The following is a 15,310-nucleotide window of genomic DNA, read 5'->3' as shown; positions in this document are numbered from 1 at the left end:
CAATACACAGATCATGTATCAGAAATCTACATTTGAAACCTATACAATCCTATTAACAACTGTCACCCCAATACATTTAATAAAAATAAATAAATAAATAAGTAAGTAAATAAATAAGGACTAGCAACTTGTGGGGAAAAAATAAAATAAATTTAAAAAGGTATGAAGTCTGGCAGGTGTGGCTCAGTGGCTGAGCATTGACTCATGCACCAGGAGGTCTCTGGTTCGATTCCTGGTCAGGACACATGCCCAGGTTGTGGGCCAAATCCCCAGTGGGGGGCATGCAGGAGGTGACCAGTCAATGTTCTTTCTGATCAATGTTTCTGTCTCTCTCTCCCTCTCATTTCCTCTCTCTGTAAAATCAATAAAGTGTGTGTGTATGGGGGGGGGTATGAATAAGATTCACCTGAGAAGTATGTTAAAATGTATGTTCCCGGGCCCTCACCCAGAGAACTGCTTGGAAGGTCTCAGGTGAGGCCTGGAATCTAAATTTTCAACAAGTAGTCATCTTTGAATGAAAAGAAATGTCATGAAAAAGAGAAATTAGTCCTGGCCGGTTTGGCTCAGCGGTTAGAGCGTCGGCCTGCGGTCCAGAGAGACCCGCCCTTCCCACTAAGGGCATGTACCTCGGTTGCAGTTTGTCCCCGACCCTGGTTGGTCGTGTGGGTGGCAGCCACTTGATGTGTCCCTTTCACATCGATGTTTCTCTCTCTCTTCCTCTCTCCTCCTCCCACTCTACCTGAACAAAAAATAGAACCTCAGGTGAGGATAAAAAAAAAAAGAGAAATTAAATAAAAGAAGGACATACATTTTTATAAAATGTGAACAAGGAAATCCTTTAAAATGCCTGGAGTAGTCTGAATAGCTGGATGGGATTATGAATGATTTTTTTTTCTCCTTTTTTCCACCCCCCCCACAAAATGTTACATTTAAGTGGGAAGTAAAAGCAACCCTCTCTCCCCCACATTTTTTATAGAGATGGAATAATCTAAACACCTTCTCACAAAGACCCGGCCCCACTCCCACCCTCCTCGAGACTGTTCCTCTCCTAACCTTCTTGAGGCTCCTCGGCCTGGTCCATCTCCAGTTTGGTCAGCAGACTCACAAACCACTCGAAAGACCTCTGGTCTCGGTTGATCCAGATGAAGTCCACCTAGGGAGAGGGGCCCTTTGGTTCCGAGACGGGGCCTACCTTGTTCACAGCACGCTCATGTCTGTGATCCCCTGTCTGACTACCCTGGTGCAAGCAGGGCACACATTATCATCCCCATTTGCTAGAAGGGGAAACTGAGGCTCACAGAGGTGAGGAGTCTTGACCAGGTCACAGAGCAGCATGGGAGCAGAACTCAGTCTCCTGACTGCCTGGTCAGGATTTTCTGTGATAATCGATTGTTACAGCAAGCAGTATTCTGAGGTCTTAGGCATAGGACAGCCAGAAAAACTCTGCTTTTTCCTTTTTTTCTTTTTTTAATCTTCACCCAAGGATATGTTTTCATTGATTTTTAGGGAGAAAGGGAGAGAGAGAGAAACAGATGTGAGAAACGTTGATGGGTTGCCTCACATACACACTCTGAACAGGAATTGAACCTGCAGCGTTTTGGTGTACAAAATGACACTCTAACCAACGGGGCAACATTGCTTATTTTTAAAGAAGTTCTTTGAAATGGACTAGTCAAAATAATAAATTTTCAAAAGGCAACATTTTCATTTTTAAAACCATCACCAGGTGATGGCTCTTAAACACCATGGGTATAACTGAATCCAGGCTGCCTGACTTTCAAGCTCCTTGGTCTTCAATGAGATGCTGTCCTCAGAACACCTCTCAGAGGTGACGAGAGGTGATGGAAGGGGGACCTGGACACGTAGGAGGCACCAGAAGAATGCAGGGCACTGGGGGAAGTGTAGGGACCAGCGGATCCCAGCAGGGGAGAGGTCATCTGTCCCTCCCCTACCTCTGCACAGGAGGGCCTGGCTCCTGTTCCCGGTGGAGTCCCAGGCCTGCCCGCGGAAGGCCACGCTCACCTTGTGGAGCTTCATGTCGTCGTCGTGGTTGCCCTCCATCCAGGACTGCTGGCAGTTGGGGCAAACGTGCTTTCTCTTCTGGAACCTTAGGGGAGGCAGGAGCAGGGGTTTTGAACTTGGGGTGAGTAGGAGACTTTTCAGGACCTCAGAGAACTATGCAGGTGACAGGAAGGGAGGGTGGGGTGACAGAACCCACCCTATGAGGAAGGAGAGAGATGAGACTCAAAAAAGAGAGGCCGGAGTAGAGGAGGAAAGAAAAGGGGAGAGGGAGACAGGTGACAGGAGAGAAGGGAGGGGGGAGCGGGGAGAGAAGAGGGGAGGGATTTCTCAGGACTCCGCCCCAGGATGCAGGCAGGGGCCATGGCTGTTCACCCACCTATACATGATGCTCTGCAGGATGGAAGCAAAAGGGGTGATGCCAATGCCTGCCCCGATGAGCACAGCGTGCTCAGAGGCAAAGATCCTGCGGGTGGTGGTTCCATAAGGGCCATCAATGTAGCACTGTGCGCCGGAGAGGTTAGAGGAGAGAGCAGTGAGGGGGTGCAGGGAGAGCTGTACCCCGAGGCTGCAGGCAGTCCTCTCCTGGCATGGAGCCCAGGTCTGAGGGCTCCCACTGCTGTGCCCCGAGCTCACTCTGGGAGAGCCCTAGAATGTCAGAACGCAGAGCGGACGGGGAGCAGGGCTCAACCAGCATCCTTGCGGGCCCCTGGGACAGGAGGGTTTGGCTCATTCTCTGGATACCTGGAATTAGCCCGTGGGACTTGGGCAGGGGTTCCTGGAGCCACTTACCTTGATGTTACAGAATTGGTGTTTCTCAGGGGACAGCTCAGAGACCTGTGAGGAGTACAGTAGTGAGCTGTGGGTCTCTGGGTGTGGGCATGTCAGGCCTTTCGCAGAAGCTTCCTAGCCTTTGTCAATCTGAGTAACTTTACAAAATCAAATTGCCTTTTCTGCCCCAACCATTCCAGGGAGCATGGAGCCCCTTTGAGTGAGAACATCAGTGGTGATCTGGAAAACTCACTCTTAAACAGCCACAAAACTCCTGATTGTTGTGTCTGTTGATTTCTGGTGTAAACACTGCCGTCATGGCTCCCAAGGTCTGTGTTTAATAACTGGCTCTCAGATTCCTGGAACTTTAACAATCAGCTCTTGTGGCCCAGTACAAGTCAGCTTCAGGGTGTAGCTGGACAACATTCACCTCCAGACACATCTCTGGCTCTGTCTCCAGCCCTTCCCGATAACATTCCCATCTCTACACAAATCCCTGGCCTCGAACATCTTTTCCCTCAGCCCAGAGCACCCTTTCCTCTGCCCCAGCTGGCGAATTCCTGTGCATCCCTCAGTGTCCAGCTCCTTTGAAGTGGTTGCTCCTCCCCGAAGCAGCCTTGCCCTGCTGTACCTGCAGAAAAGCCAGGGGCTGGCCTGCCCGGAGCTCCCTGGGGACAGGGAGCAGGCCTCCTGACTCGCCCAGGCCTGAGCAACCGCAGGCAGTCAGACTAGATTTGTTGAGGTCAAATTCTGGAAGGTGAAGGAAGCAGACTCCCAACCAGGCTACAGAGCCCTGCGATTGTTCCCCCTCTGGTGCCAGAGGCAGAGCAAGGAGTGACCTTCACCATCATGCCGGCCAACCCCTTATTTCAGAAGAGAAGCAGAGTCTGAGAGTGCACATGACCCGGCCAGCTCTCCCAGAGCGGGGCCGAGCCTGGGTCTCCTGCGGCCTGTCCAGGGTTCCTCACATTCCGCCACGTCCCTTCTGGGTCTGGGAAGGCTGAGTGCTGTGTTCCCCACAGTGCTGGACACGAGCTACTCGTGGTGACTTTAGGAGGCACACTGTGAGAGGCCTATACTTTTTGATTTTTAAAAAATCCTTCTGACTGCAAAGAGAAAGCTTTACAATATGGCTTCTATATCTTTAACACTTAGTAATGCCTCCTCTTTTTTTTTTTTTCTTTTTTCTTTTAACATCAGGAGAAAAGAGTGACGGCATAAGAGGGAGAAAGTGAAGGGAGAGAGAAAGTGGAGAGAGAGAGAGACAGCAGGAGCAGCTTCAGGCTCGGGGCCTTGGCAGGCGGAAACCTCTGACCAGAGTCTAGTAACAGTTTTCATTGTTTTTACTTTTAGAGCTATCTTCTGTTTATGGCACAGGATACTGGTTTTCCATTAATGACAGCCATCAAAAGAGTCCTTTTTAAGTACAATTAAATTGCCCGACCGGTGTGGCTCAGTGGTTGAGCATCGACCCATGTGCCAAGAGGTCACCGGTTCAATTTTGGGTCAGGGCACATGCCAGGTTGTGGGCCGATCCCCAGTGGGGGGCATGCAGGAGGCGGCCAGTCGATACTCTCTCTCATCGATGTTTCTATCTCTCTCTCCCTCTCCCTAAAAAAAAAAAAAAAAAAATGAATAAAAAAAAAAAAAGAAAGAAAGAAAAAATTATTTGAAATTAAAAAATAAATACAATTCAGTGTAAATAATGTTGGGATGTAAAGGGAAATGTCAGGAAGGAAATGTTCCGGGGAGTGAATATGGCAGGAGTGATGAAGGTGGATGCTTGTAGAAACACTGCAGAACGTGTGGTGCTTCCCGCACGTGGCCTGCCCTCAGGCCCTCTCCTCCAACGTCCAAAGACCCCCATCCCTGGGAGGCAAACCACCGGCTGTCCAGCCTCTAGCCCAGCTCCTCGGCCTTACCAGGACCCGGCTGCTGGCTGCGGCTCCCCTCTGTGCCTGAGCCCCGTCCTTTGTCCCTGTGTGCCCCAGGCCTTCGCCTCCCTTGCACTGGTAGGATGTCATCTCCACGCTGACGTCCTGGTGGGAGACCACTGCTCCCTGTGCCAAGGCCTTGGAACAGACGGGCTGGGGTGGCAAATCCTGTTTGGTTTCAAAATGGGAATCGCTCTATTACTTAAATCCCAAAATTAATACGCTAGTTTTAAAGATTCAGATATTAAGAACGTTAATGAATAAAGTGAAAAAATACTTGAATTAGATAATGTAACTTCTCTAAATATTTTCTCTGTCCTTCCAGACTTTTCTTCTCTCTCTCTCTCTCTCTCTCTCTCACACACACACACACACACACACTCTTTTACATAAATGGAACATACTACTTTGTAACCTGACTTTTCCACTTATTATATCGTGACTAGGTCCATGCTTTCAGTGCATATCTTCTTTTTAGGTGACCTACTAGATCACCTAAGGGTGATCAGTAACTTATTTAGCTACTTCCCTATTGTGGAATTTTGATTCTCCTCATTTCCTTATTATTGTTAACAATTACCATATGCAAAATAGAACATTTTCACCCTGGCCAGTTTGGCTCAGCGGTTAGAGTGTTGGCCTGTGGTCCAGAGAGACCCAGGTTCGGTTCCCGCTAAGGGCACATGCCTGGGTTACAGTTTGTCCCCACCCACTCGATGTGTTCATTTCACATCAATGTTTCTCTCTCTCTCCCTCCCACTCTAACTGAACAACAACAACAACAAAAATAGAACATTTTCTATCTCTATCCTTTACCCAAGCCATTTTCAACCTGTGTGGCGCAAGAATTTTTAAAACAAGCAATACTTGAATATCTGGGGGCACTGACCTCTTTTCCCTTAGATGCTCAAACAAAAAAATAACAATAGCTAACACAACAATAGCTGTCCAGTGTGAATGTCCTGTCTTGAACCACAAATATATAGGTCATACAACAGAGTTGCACCTTATTGGTAAGGTAGCATAATAAGGTTGCATCTGATTGGTTAATTCTTGGTACCAGAAATCCTTATATACAAGTACAGGCACCTGATTTTTTATAAAAGTAACTTTGGAGCGAAAAGGGTAGGTAATTACTATAATAATTATTATTATTTATAAATCTATCAAAATTATACCTATTTTTTTTGTCAGATTGGCCAAAAACATAATACATTTGTTGGTGTGCCAGGGAATTTTAGTATCAGCTTATGTGTGCCATGAGATGAAAAAAGGTTGAAATAGCTGCTTCACCTTTTTATTTTTCTTCATAGTGCTTATTATCACTTGACACAGTGTCTATTTTGTGTGTTTATTGTCTGTCTCTTCAGAACGTAAGCAGTGACGGTGTCTGCCTTGCTTAGCGATGTGTCTCCAGCATCTAGAACAGTACTTGGAAAGCAGTAGGCATTCTGGGGGGTGGGGAGGAATGCATCGAGATCAGAGCAGCGCCTGAGGAAGTAGGAACAGATGAAGGAGCCTGGACACTTCCTAGGCTGTGCCACCAGGCTGGGAGACAGTTCATTTGTGGAAACCCTGCCGAAGGTCAAAAGAAGAGAAGCCCCCAGGCCTGGCCCAGCCCTGCCTTGCCCTAGAAGAATGTAAAGTCCAGTAGAATCCCACCTGGTCCGACCAGAGGACCCTTCTAGAATGGTGCCAAGAGCAAAGCTCTGGGAAATGGAGGGGTAGGTAGAAACAAGAGAGCATTCTTGCTAAAGCACGTTTGCTAAACGAGTGAATGCACAAGGTGATCAAGGTACTTCTTGTGTACCTGTCCAACTAGCTTTTTAGGATAAACCCCTTAAAATGGAATTGCTGGGCCAGTGGGTATACATATTTAAAATGCTGACATGTATGCCCAAATTGCCCGCCAGAAAAATTGTGCCAATTTATTCTCTGGCAAAGGTCCCAAAGGAAACACAGCTTTTAACCATTCCCAGTGTGCCATGACTCACCTAGTTTCAAAAGTCAGCTTCCTCCTTCAGGAAGTTCCCCCTGATTAACACTAGAGAATGTTCTCTTGTTTCTACCTACCCCTCCGTTTCCCAGAGCTTTGCTCTTGGCACCATTCTAGAAGGGTCCTCTGGTCGGACCAGGTGGGATTCTACTGGACTTTACATTCTTCTAGGGTAAGGCAGGGCTGGGCTAGGCCTGGGGGCTTCTCTTCTTTTGACCTTCAGCAGGGTTTCCACAAATGAACTGTCTCCCAGCCTGGTGGCACAGCCTAGGAAGTGTCCAGGCACTCTCAGCCTCCTTCATCTGTTCCTACTTCCTCAGGTGCTGCTCTGATCTCTGTGCATTCCTCCCCAACCCCCCCCCCCCCCCCCCAGAGCCTGTATTCATTCACTCCAGGCACTGGCAACTTGTCAGAGTCACGGGTTTCACCAGGGCTCAAAAGACAATGCTGATGCTAATGCTGATGGTGTTGATGGTGATAGTGAATGGTCTACGTGGACCATGCTGCCCAGTTCACTCAATACTCTACATTCATTCCACTGGTCCTTAAAGGAACCATGTGAAAAAGGGAAGTCAAGATAGGAATTACCCCAATTCATAAATGAACAATCTGAGGCTCAGTAAGGATAAAGGATGAGCCCATGGCCATACAGGTAGCAAGGGCTGGAGCAGACACATAAAGGTGAGTTTTTCTGATCTCAATTTCCTCCTCTCTTCATTGTTCCCACCTTTTAATGGAGGACACAGACTGGGGACATTGGGAGCTCAAGCTTCAAGGAGGCTTTTGGACCACACAGGCCTCAGCTTGCCTCAGCCTCCATGCTGCCGCTCAGCCAGTGTATACACTGCTGCTCAGTGATTGGTGCCCCCCAGCAGGCAAGAAGGAACTTGGTTCTCATGGGTTTTCCTCCATGGTGGACCCTTCCTTCCCCACAGCCACCTACCTGGGGCCTCCTCTGGCTCCTTTTCTTTCTCAAGCTGCTTGATAGCCTCTTGGAATCACAGTCCACTGGGTCTGATGCCTTGAAGGACTCATAGAGCCGGTTTGTCCACTGGCCTTCTGACCGGATGTGTAGCCAGATGGTGTCTGAACAAGAGGTGGGGGGAGGGGCTCAGTGTTGGACTCCAGCAGGAAGCAGCCCATCTCACCTGATTGAGGCTGGGTGTCTGCTGCTCAAGTCTTGGGTTGAATGTCCTTCCTCAGTTCCAGACCAGTGCCACACTCAACAGGACGTGGAGATCTGATCTCTCTCTCACACAGATTTTCTCAGTGAAGTCAGTCTAAGCCTACACAATAAGTGTTCAATTTCCTCTGCCAAGGCGGGGTCAGAGTTGCCTTGAGCACACAAGGAGCTCCTTATGGCTGGGTTCCTCACCTCTTCCATCAGGCCAGGATCTCACCAAGGTAGGGACCATCTCCCTCTCACATTCAGCCAGGTGCCTGTCAATGGTTCTGCACACAGTAGGTGCTCAATTGGTGGTGGGACCAATGACTTATATTGCAACCAGTGCCTGGGATGTAGCAGGTGCTTACTAAGTTTCTCTGTTGAGTGGAAAGCTGGTGGAAAGGTAGTGTATAACAGCCACCCTTCTACTGAGGGGGACCAGAGAGGATCTACAACATTAGAGTGAGGAGACCCCTAAGAGACTTCTTTTTTCTTTTAGTTTAAACCATGGACTGTTTTGGCAGTTTTGTGAAGGCAATAGACAGACATCTCACAATAAAGTTTCTAAATATGTAAAGCAACATACATAGGCATTACAAATGAAACCAGTTATGATGAGAAAGTTATCAAAATATTTTTAAAAACCGAATGTGTGATTTAGGAATGCATGTGTTTCTTTGTTAACACATGAAATAGCCCTCACTGTGGAGTTGCATGGCCACTGAAACCTGAAGTAGTGATGAGGGATCAGCCACAACTGTCATATGATATAAAGGAATCTATGAGGTTTAGTTAGAAAAAGTCACAGGTATTATTAATATTATTGTGGGTTGTTATCTGCATTCCTAATAGAAGAAAATACTAAATTTCATTTAGAGGTTAGTGAAAATGTCACTTTTTCCTCCCATCCAAGTTCATGAATAAACTGGTTGAATTTTGTATTTACAGAGGCCTGGAGCAGTGTGGCATGCTCTCACAGCTTCTGAGGAGTGAGCTGAAAAGTCATGACCAGAGCTCACGTCCTCAGACCCCCGTTCCCACGCTCCTCTCTCAGGCTTCCTCCACCTTCAAGTGCATGTGTGCATGTATGTGTGTGTGTGTGTGTTGTGGGGGCTATGCCTTCTCTACACAAATGCACCCTGAAGTGCCTCCCACAATGACTCACACGTAGGAGGCCTCCCTAAATGTCAGTTGCATTTAGTCAGCCACAGCTGCCAACCTGAGGCTCCCTTCTGACTTCCATAAACCAACGTTGTAAACAAAATCAGAGTATTTTCCAGCCCCAATAAGGACTCAGCTCATTGCAGGAGACTTGCGGCTCAAGAGATAGGCTGATTCCAAGCTGAGACCCTGCAGAATTCCCTTTAAAAACTGGTCAAATAAATGACCCATCCATGTAGTAAACAGTCATTATAATCAGAGGAGTAGCTATATACTGGAATACTATGCAGCCACAAAAAAGAAAACTTTTTTTTAAAATAACTGACATGCAAAGATTTTTATGACATACTGTTCACTGAGAAAAAGTTGGCTGCAAAACAGTGTGAACAGTGCGATCACGTGTATGCAAAATTCTCTCTGCATCTGACTATCCATGTAGACGTACAGGCTGGAAAATTGTTCACTGAAAGATTGACAATAGCTTTCTTCGGATGGAATTGTTTGAGAGATTTTAATTTTCTTCTGTACAGGTTTCTATGTTGTCTGAATTGTCTGAGAGCATAGATCTTCTTTAGAAAACAAAAATGGGAAGAAAAATAGAAAGAAAATAACCTGCCCTCTCCAACCTCCATTCCTATCTTCATCCCATTGTACATCCAGGCCACAAATCAGGTCATTTGAGGGTGGGTGGTGTTCAGCCTCACATGGGGGGAGCCCTGGCCTTGGGTCTGCACCCTGAACTGTGGGAGCTGGGTCCTGCTCGGCTCTGGCTAGGAGGCATCTAAGTGAAGCTAAATCTTTTAATAGGGATGGGTCAGAGAACCCCTTTACCCCTCATGAAACCAAGCAAGGGTCTCATTGTAACAGGCCACTCAAGGCCTTTTCCGTCAGAAACACCACTTGAGGTGGGAAGGCCAATCTTTGGCCTAGCCAGGAGGGCAGAGGCTTGGGTGCTAGCTCCAATAACAGCCTAGGACCAGAAAGAAGGCACACGCATGGGTGGTGGTCAGAGGACAGCTGGGCAAAGGGAGGGTCAGTTGAGCAGTTCTGTGGGTGCTGGGGACCCACAGAGAAATGAGAGTAGTGCAGGGCTGGGGGCAAAGGGGGTGAGAGAGTCTACTGCCTGGGGGCTCCTGGGGCTCATGCCCACAGGGAGTGGGAAAGCCTAGCTTCTTGTCACAGCTCCCTTGAAAATGCCCTGGTACCTCTTCCTGAGCGCTGGCTACTCCTCTGCTTAAGACCTTCATGAGCTCCCTATTGCCTGTGCCATCAGCTTCCAACTCTGCATTCCAAGTCCCCTTGGTCCCACCCTGGTTCTAATTAGCTTTGCCATTCACACTGTCTGCCTTTCATCCTTTTTCTGACCCTCTCTCCTGTCCCCTCACTCTCTCTCTCTCTCTCCCGTCCCTCCCTTCTTCCTCCCTAAGCCATCCCCACCCTTAGCTCCAATAACATCAGATATTCCATGTTTCCAGGTTTTAATGCTTTTGCCTAAGCTTGTCCCTTTGCCTCCTCTCTCATCTCCTCCCCTGTCTACCAAACTCCTACTAACCTTTCAAAGTTCAGCTGAAATGCCACGTGTCTGCAAAGCCTTGTCCACTTATCCCATCGTGTCAGGCCCTCCCTGGTGACCCTCACATTAGATGGTACAGCCATGACCGCTCCATTCACTGCATGTTTACTCGTCTGCCTCCTTGTTTCAGAGGGATCTTTTGGGGATACACTTTGCACCTCTGGTTTTGTTCACCTCTGTGTGCCTGGTTACCAGCCTGTGCTCGGCACACAGCAGAGCTCAGTAGTCATCTGAACTGCTGGAGGACTGGCATACCTTTCTGCTCCGGAGCACTGCTGATGGTGAAGGGATGCCACTCGTAGCGAGCGATGGTGGGGATGTTCAGATACAAGTAGTCGCCAGGCCTGTAGTTGAAAGAAGGGGGCCTCTTGATGATGAGATGAGTCACCTGGGGGAAAGAAGGAGATCAGCATCATTCCTGCAGGCCCCAAACTGTCAGGGGCTCCCACGGGCAGGAGGGCAGAGGCTGGGCCCATCCTCTGCCACAAACCAGGCCAGTGTAGATGTGAGGCACTGCCATGCCAGTAAATAGAGGCCACCTCCACAGCACATCTGCCAATCAGCGATGGGCCACTCTCAGAGAAGGGAGGAGTCAGGCTGTGTCTGAAGTGGGGTTCATGGCTTAGTTCCTCTTATGGTGTAAATGATGCTTTTTTGTAGCCCCCTTCTCTGTGAAGCGCTCCCTGACTGCTCCAGCCCCTTTCGTGGAACTTCTGTAGCACTTGGCCAGAATTCCAACCACCAACGGGCATCTCCCCTGGGATAATAACATCCTCCTGGATGATAGCATCAGCTTATTGAGCACATACTATGTGCCAGAGCTATGTGTAGCACTTTAAGTTTTATCTCTAGTCCTTACAGTAACTCTTTGAGATGAATGTCATACTTTCTCTACTTTCTGGACGAAAAGCTGAGGCTCAAAGTGGTTAAACAGCTTGCTCAAGGCCATTGCCAGGAAACCATGGGATTTGAATCCATTTATGGCCGTCTGATGTCAGAGCCAGGACATAATCCACAGACTCATTATTTAACTTCCATGTCTTCACACTCAAGTTGTCCATAGCCCTGCCTACCCAGAGCTGCCTTCCTTTTCTCCATACATGGCCTGTCACTCAGACACTTGGGAGATATCCTAGCCTCCTTTCTCTCTCTGATGTAAAATACATCCAGTTACTTTTGGAGTCTTTCTGTGATATCCCCCTCCCCATCCCACAGCCACTGTCCCAGTTCAGGGTCAAGGCCCTTATGAGCTCTCATTTGCATTTGTGCAACAACTTCCCAAATGGTCCTCTCTAAGCCATCTTCCACAGAGCAATCAAAGAAATCTAGCTGGGATATGAACCAGCTTAATACCACCACCCTTTCCCCTGCCCTGCTTAGGGATTCTCTGGGGTCTGCAGAGTGAGGCTCCATTTCCCACTAGGCCCTGCCCTTCCTTCCCTCTGGCAATACCCTTCCCTGTCATGTCTATCCAACAAACTCCTACTCATCTCTCAAAACCCTGATATAGCATCTCCCCCCTCATTCTGTAGTCTTCTCTGACCTCTCAAAGACAGAGTGTGATATCTCCTGGGACTCTATTTCCCTTACTAACATAGCCTTGAACTATAATAGAGGGCATGACAGTGCCTGAGCCTTCTCTGTGTCCCTGTCACCTAGCACAGGGCCTCCCACCTTATAAGCATTTAATATACATTAACTGAGCATGTGGTATGCAGAGCAGGCCTTCAGTGGTATCCTGTTGTTCCCCTTCCTACAGGGCTGGACTGGGTCTTGCACTTTGCTTGTCTCCTGCACTGTGCTGGGGCTCCCCATTTCCTTGAGGTCAAACAGGGTATCCAGCTGCTGTACCCTACCACCATCTGCATTTCCCCTTGGCCCCTCATGCCCTCTGCACCTTGGAGGGGAGGAGATGGACTTCCACGATGCTCAGGGCTGCCATGCGGGATACTGCCAGCCCAATGACCTTCTCCAGGAAGAACAATATGCCAGGGACCAGCAGCCACTTCCAGAAGCTGGGCCCGTGCAGGATGAGCAGGAGCCACATGGGCTGGTAGGACAGGTGGGTCCAGTAGAACACCTGTGGGGGTGGGACATAAGCTTCGAGAGTTCAAGGCCTAGGGTGGAACAGAGCCAGGCCTCAGGGCCATCCTCAAAGCCAGGATGGTGCCCAGAGTCTTTGGCCACACACACCTTCTCCTGAGGACCAGGCTGGGTAAAAGACTGGGGGTGAGGAGCTTCTTCGTTCTAGGGACTTGGCCCAGGGAGCCTGTAAGGGAAGTCTCCTGGTGCCAGCGGGCACACATCTGAAACATACGCCTGGGGATGTTCTGGGCAGAGTGGGGCACCCCCAGAGGGCTCATCCGCACTAATGTCCCATCACACTGACCCTTTCTCAGGGGAAAGAAAGGAAAGACAGCAATGGTTTTCTGGGAATGGAAAAGAAAAGAGCTGAGCACTGAGTTTTAATAAGTGATCTGCCACTGTGTTGGGACCTGGCCTAGTAAGTTACTTTTCTGAGCTTCAGATTCCTCGTTAAATGAAGATGTTGATTCCTACTTCACAGGATTGTTTCCGGCCCAGATTAGGTGCTCTGTATATGTCTATTTCTGATGTGACCAGATCAGTCCAGGGGGCAGCCAGGGCCTCTAAGCTAAATCCTCTGTGATCTCCCGTGTCTTGAGGAGGTTAGAGAGAAGGGAGCAACGATGAAACGGACATTTTTGGAGCACCTAGGTTCCAGGTAGATAGTTACTGGCTTCACAAATATTATCTCATTTAATTCCTAAAATAACTTCAAAGGTAGATCATAGCTTTATTTTATAGACAAGGAAGCTGAGTGACCTATAAATAGTGGGGTGAGGATTAGACCCATGGGGGCCTGTGTTCCTTCCCCTTCCCTATGCCTTCTTGAGCCCAGTTTAATCCGACTGGGGCAAGGGGATGAGCCAGAGAAGAGGCAGAATCTCCTAGAGCAAAGCATTTGCACTTGGCAGACATTAACTACAGCCCTGTGGCAGAACCCACATCACATGCACATAACACGCATACTAGCCTGGGACTTTCATGGGGTCTGGAGTAAGTTAGAGGGGACCCAGCATGAAATAAAGGTGGGAGCCCAGCTGAGAGAGGCAGAGGGCAAGGGCTGGGCACCTCAAAGTGGCCGCTCCTGCGGATGCAGGAGCTGGAGCAGGCGGACATGAGGAGCAGCAGCAGGAGGAGAGCCACACCGGTCGGGGAGGCCAAGCCACCGACCCAGCCAATGCCAGGCTTCGTGGTGAGCAGCAGTTCCCAAAACTGGAAGAGGCTGGACTCAGACTGAGCCTGGAGTGCTGGAGACGAGTACAAAGTAATTCTTCCCACTCCACCTTCCCTTTGTGGTCCCCGCCTCTCCCCATCAGATACCCACGCAGGCAGGGACTTTTGTCCAGAGGGCTGGCTTAATGAGGGCACCACTTCTCTACCCACTGGGCAGGCAGGACACACAGGGGCTGGATCACAGTGGTTGTGAAAGGCTCAGGGCCCACCAGCCCCCCAGCCCCCGGCCACTCACCAAAGTTCACAACGTGGGCCACAGTGTGCACGAGGGAGAGCCCGACCACCACGTAGCCCATAAGCTGGTGGAACTGTATATTCTGGTCCAGTGGCAGAACCTGAGCCAGCCAGGTGGCCCGCAGCCACGTGAGGCAGCGCCTGAGCATCAGCACCTGGCAGGGCGAAGGGGCAGAGGTCTCCACCCGGCTCTCTCTGTGTCCTCCATTCCCAGCCGTTGTCTCCCAGCCTTCCTCTGAGCTGGCTGTGCTTCCTGGAGGGGCCCTTCACCCCCCCACCCCCAAGCCTTCCGTGCTCTCCTGGGTCTATAGTTGGGTCTCCAAATTAGGGTCTCCAGAATTGGGGTGGGAAGAGAAAGTGTTACAGAATGTTTGCTGATATATTACTTTTACCTAAATACACGAGAAGCACATATATTTTTATTAACATTTAGTGTCTGCATTGACATGGTGCCCTTATTTAGTCTTGAGGTTAGACGGGCACATGTCACATGTGGTTCTCGAGGTGTCCTGGGGAAGACCTGGTTTTCTGAGGGGCTTTGACAAGGGCTCCCTCACTTGCTCATTTGTTTTCAACGTAATTATGTGTACCCAGATATATGGACTTGCAGATTACATTGCCTGGTTTTAACTTAACTAAGCTAACTACCCCTCACAGAAGTGACAAGTAGTTTAAAAAGATTCACTGCAAATAAAGTGAAGATTGAAAACAGCGTTGATAATGTAATAGCAAGTTACCAAGACAGTGAGTTATGCACCTCCCACTCCTGGTATGAACTCTTTGTAGCCAGTAATGAGGTTAAACATACAATCCACTCTAATAAGAAGCTGATATTATTAAGAAGGGTGTTTGGCCCTGGCCAGTTTGGCTCAGCAGTTAGAGCAGTGACCTGTAGTCTGGAGAGACCTGGGTTTGGTTCCCGCTGAGGGCACGTACCTCAATTGTGGTTTGTCCCTGGTCCTGGTTGGGTCGTGTGGGTGGTACCCACTCTATCTGTCCCTTTCACATCGATGTTTCTCTCTCTCTCTCTCTCTCTCTCTCTCTCCCTCCCACTCTATCTGAGCAAAATATCAAAAAATGTCCTCAGGTGAGGATAAAAAAAAAAAAAAAAAAGAAGGGTGTTTGAAATAGAGATACAC

At 48.9% G+C, this 15,310-nt stretch overlaps 1 protein-coding gene across 1 annotated transcript in view; it reads right to left on the bottom strand.

The window, feature by feature from the left end:
• Positions 1–15,310, bottom strand: part of NOX5 (NADPH oxidase 5) — a 44,199-nt gene that overhangs the window by 9,025 nt on the left and 19,864 nt on the right. Inside the window, exons 6-14 of the mRNA XM_036274490.1 lie at positions 14,173–14,326; positions 13,773–13,951; positions 12,517–12,699; positions 10,875–11,007; positions 7,664–7,806; positions 2,812–2,856; positions 2,399–2,523; positions 2,023–2,107; positions 1,054–1,153 (exon numbers count right to left, since the gene is read on the bottom strand). Of these exons, the coding sequence (XP_036130383.1) occupies positions 1,054–1,153; positions 2,023–2,107; positions 2,399–2,523; positions 2,812–2,856; positions 7,664–7,806; positions 10,875–11,007; positions 12,517–12,699; positions 13,773–13,951; positions 14,173–14,326 (1,147 nt within the window). The remainder of the gene's footprint in view (positions 1–1,053; positions 1,154–2,022; positions 2,108–2,398; positions 2,524–2,811; positions 2,857–7,663; positions 7,807–10,874; positions 11,008–12,516; positions 12,700–13,772; positions 13,952–14,172; positions 14,327–15,310) is intronic.

The sequence above is a fragment of the Molossus molossus genome, unplaced genomic scaffold, assembly GCF_014108415.1.
Source record: "Molossus molossus isolate mMolMol1 unplaced genomic scaffold, mMolMol1.p scaffold_m16_p_1, whole genome shotgun sequence".
Taxonomy (NCBI): domain Eukaryota; kingdom Metazoa; phylum Chordata; class Mammalia; order Chiroptera; family Molossidae; genus Molossus; species Molossus molossus.
Note: the sequence above shows the minus strand (reverse complement) of the source record. Positions and strands in the feature narration are given on the sequence as shown.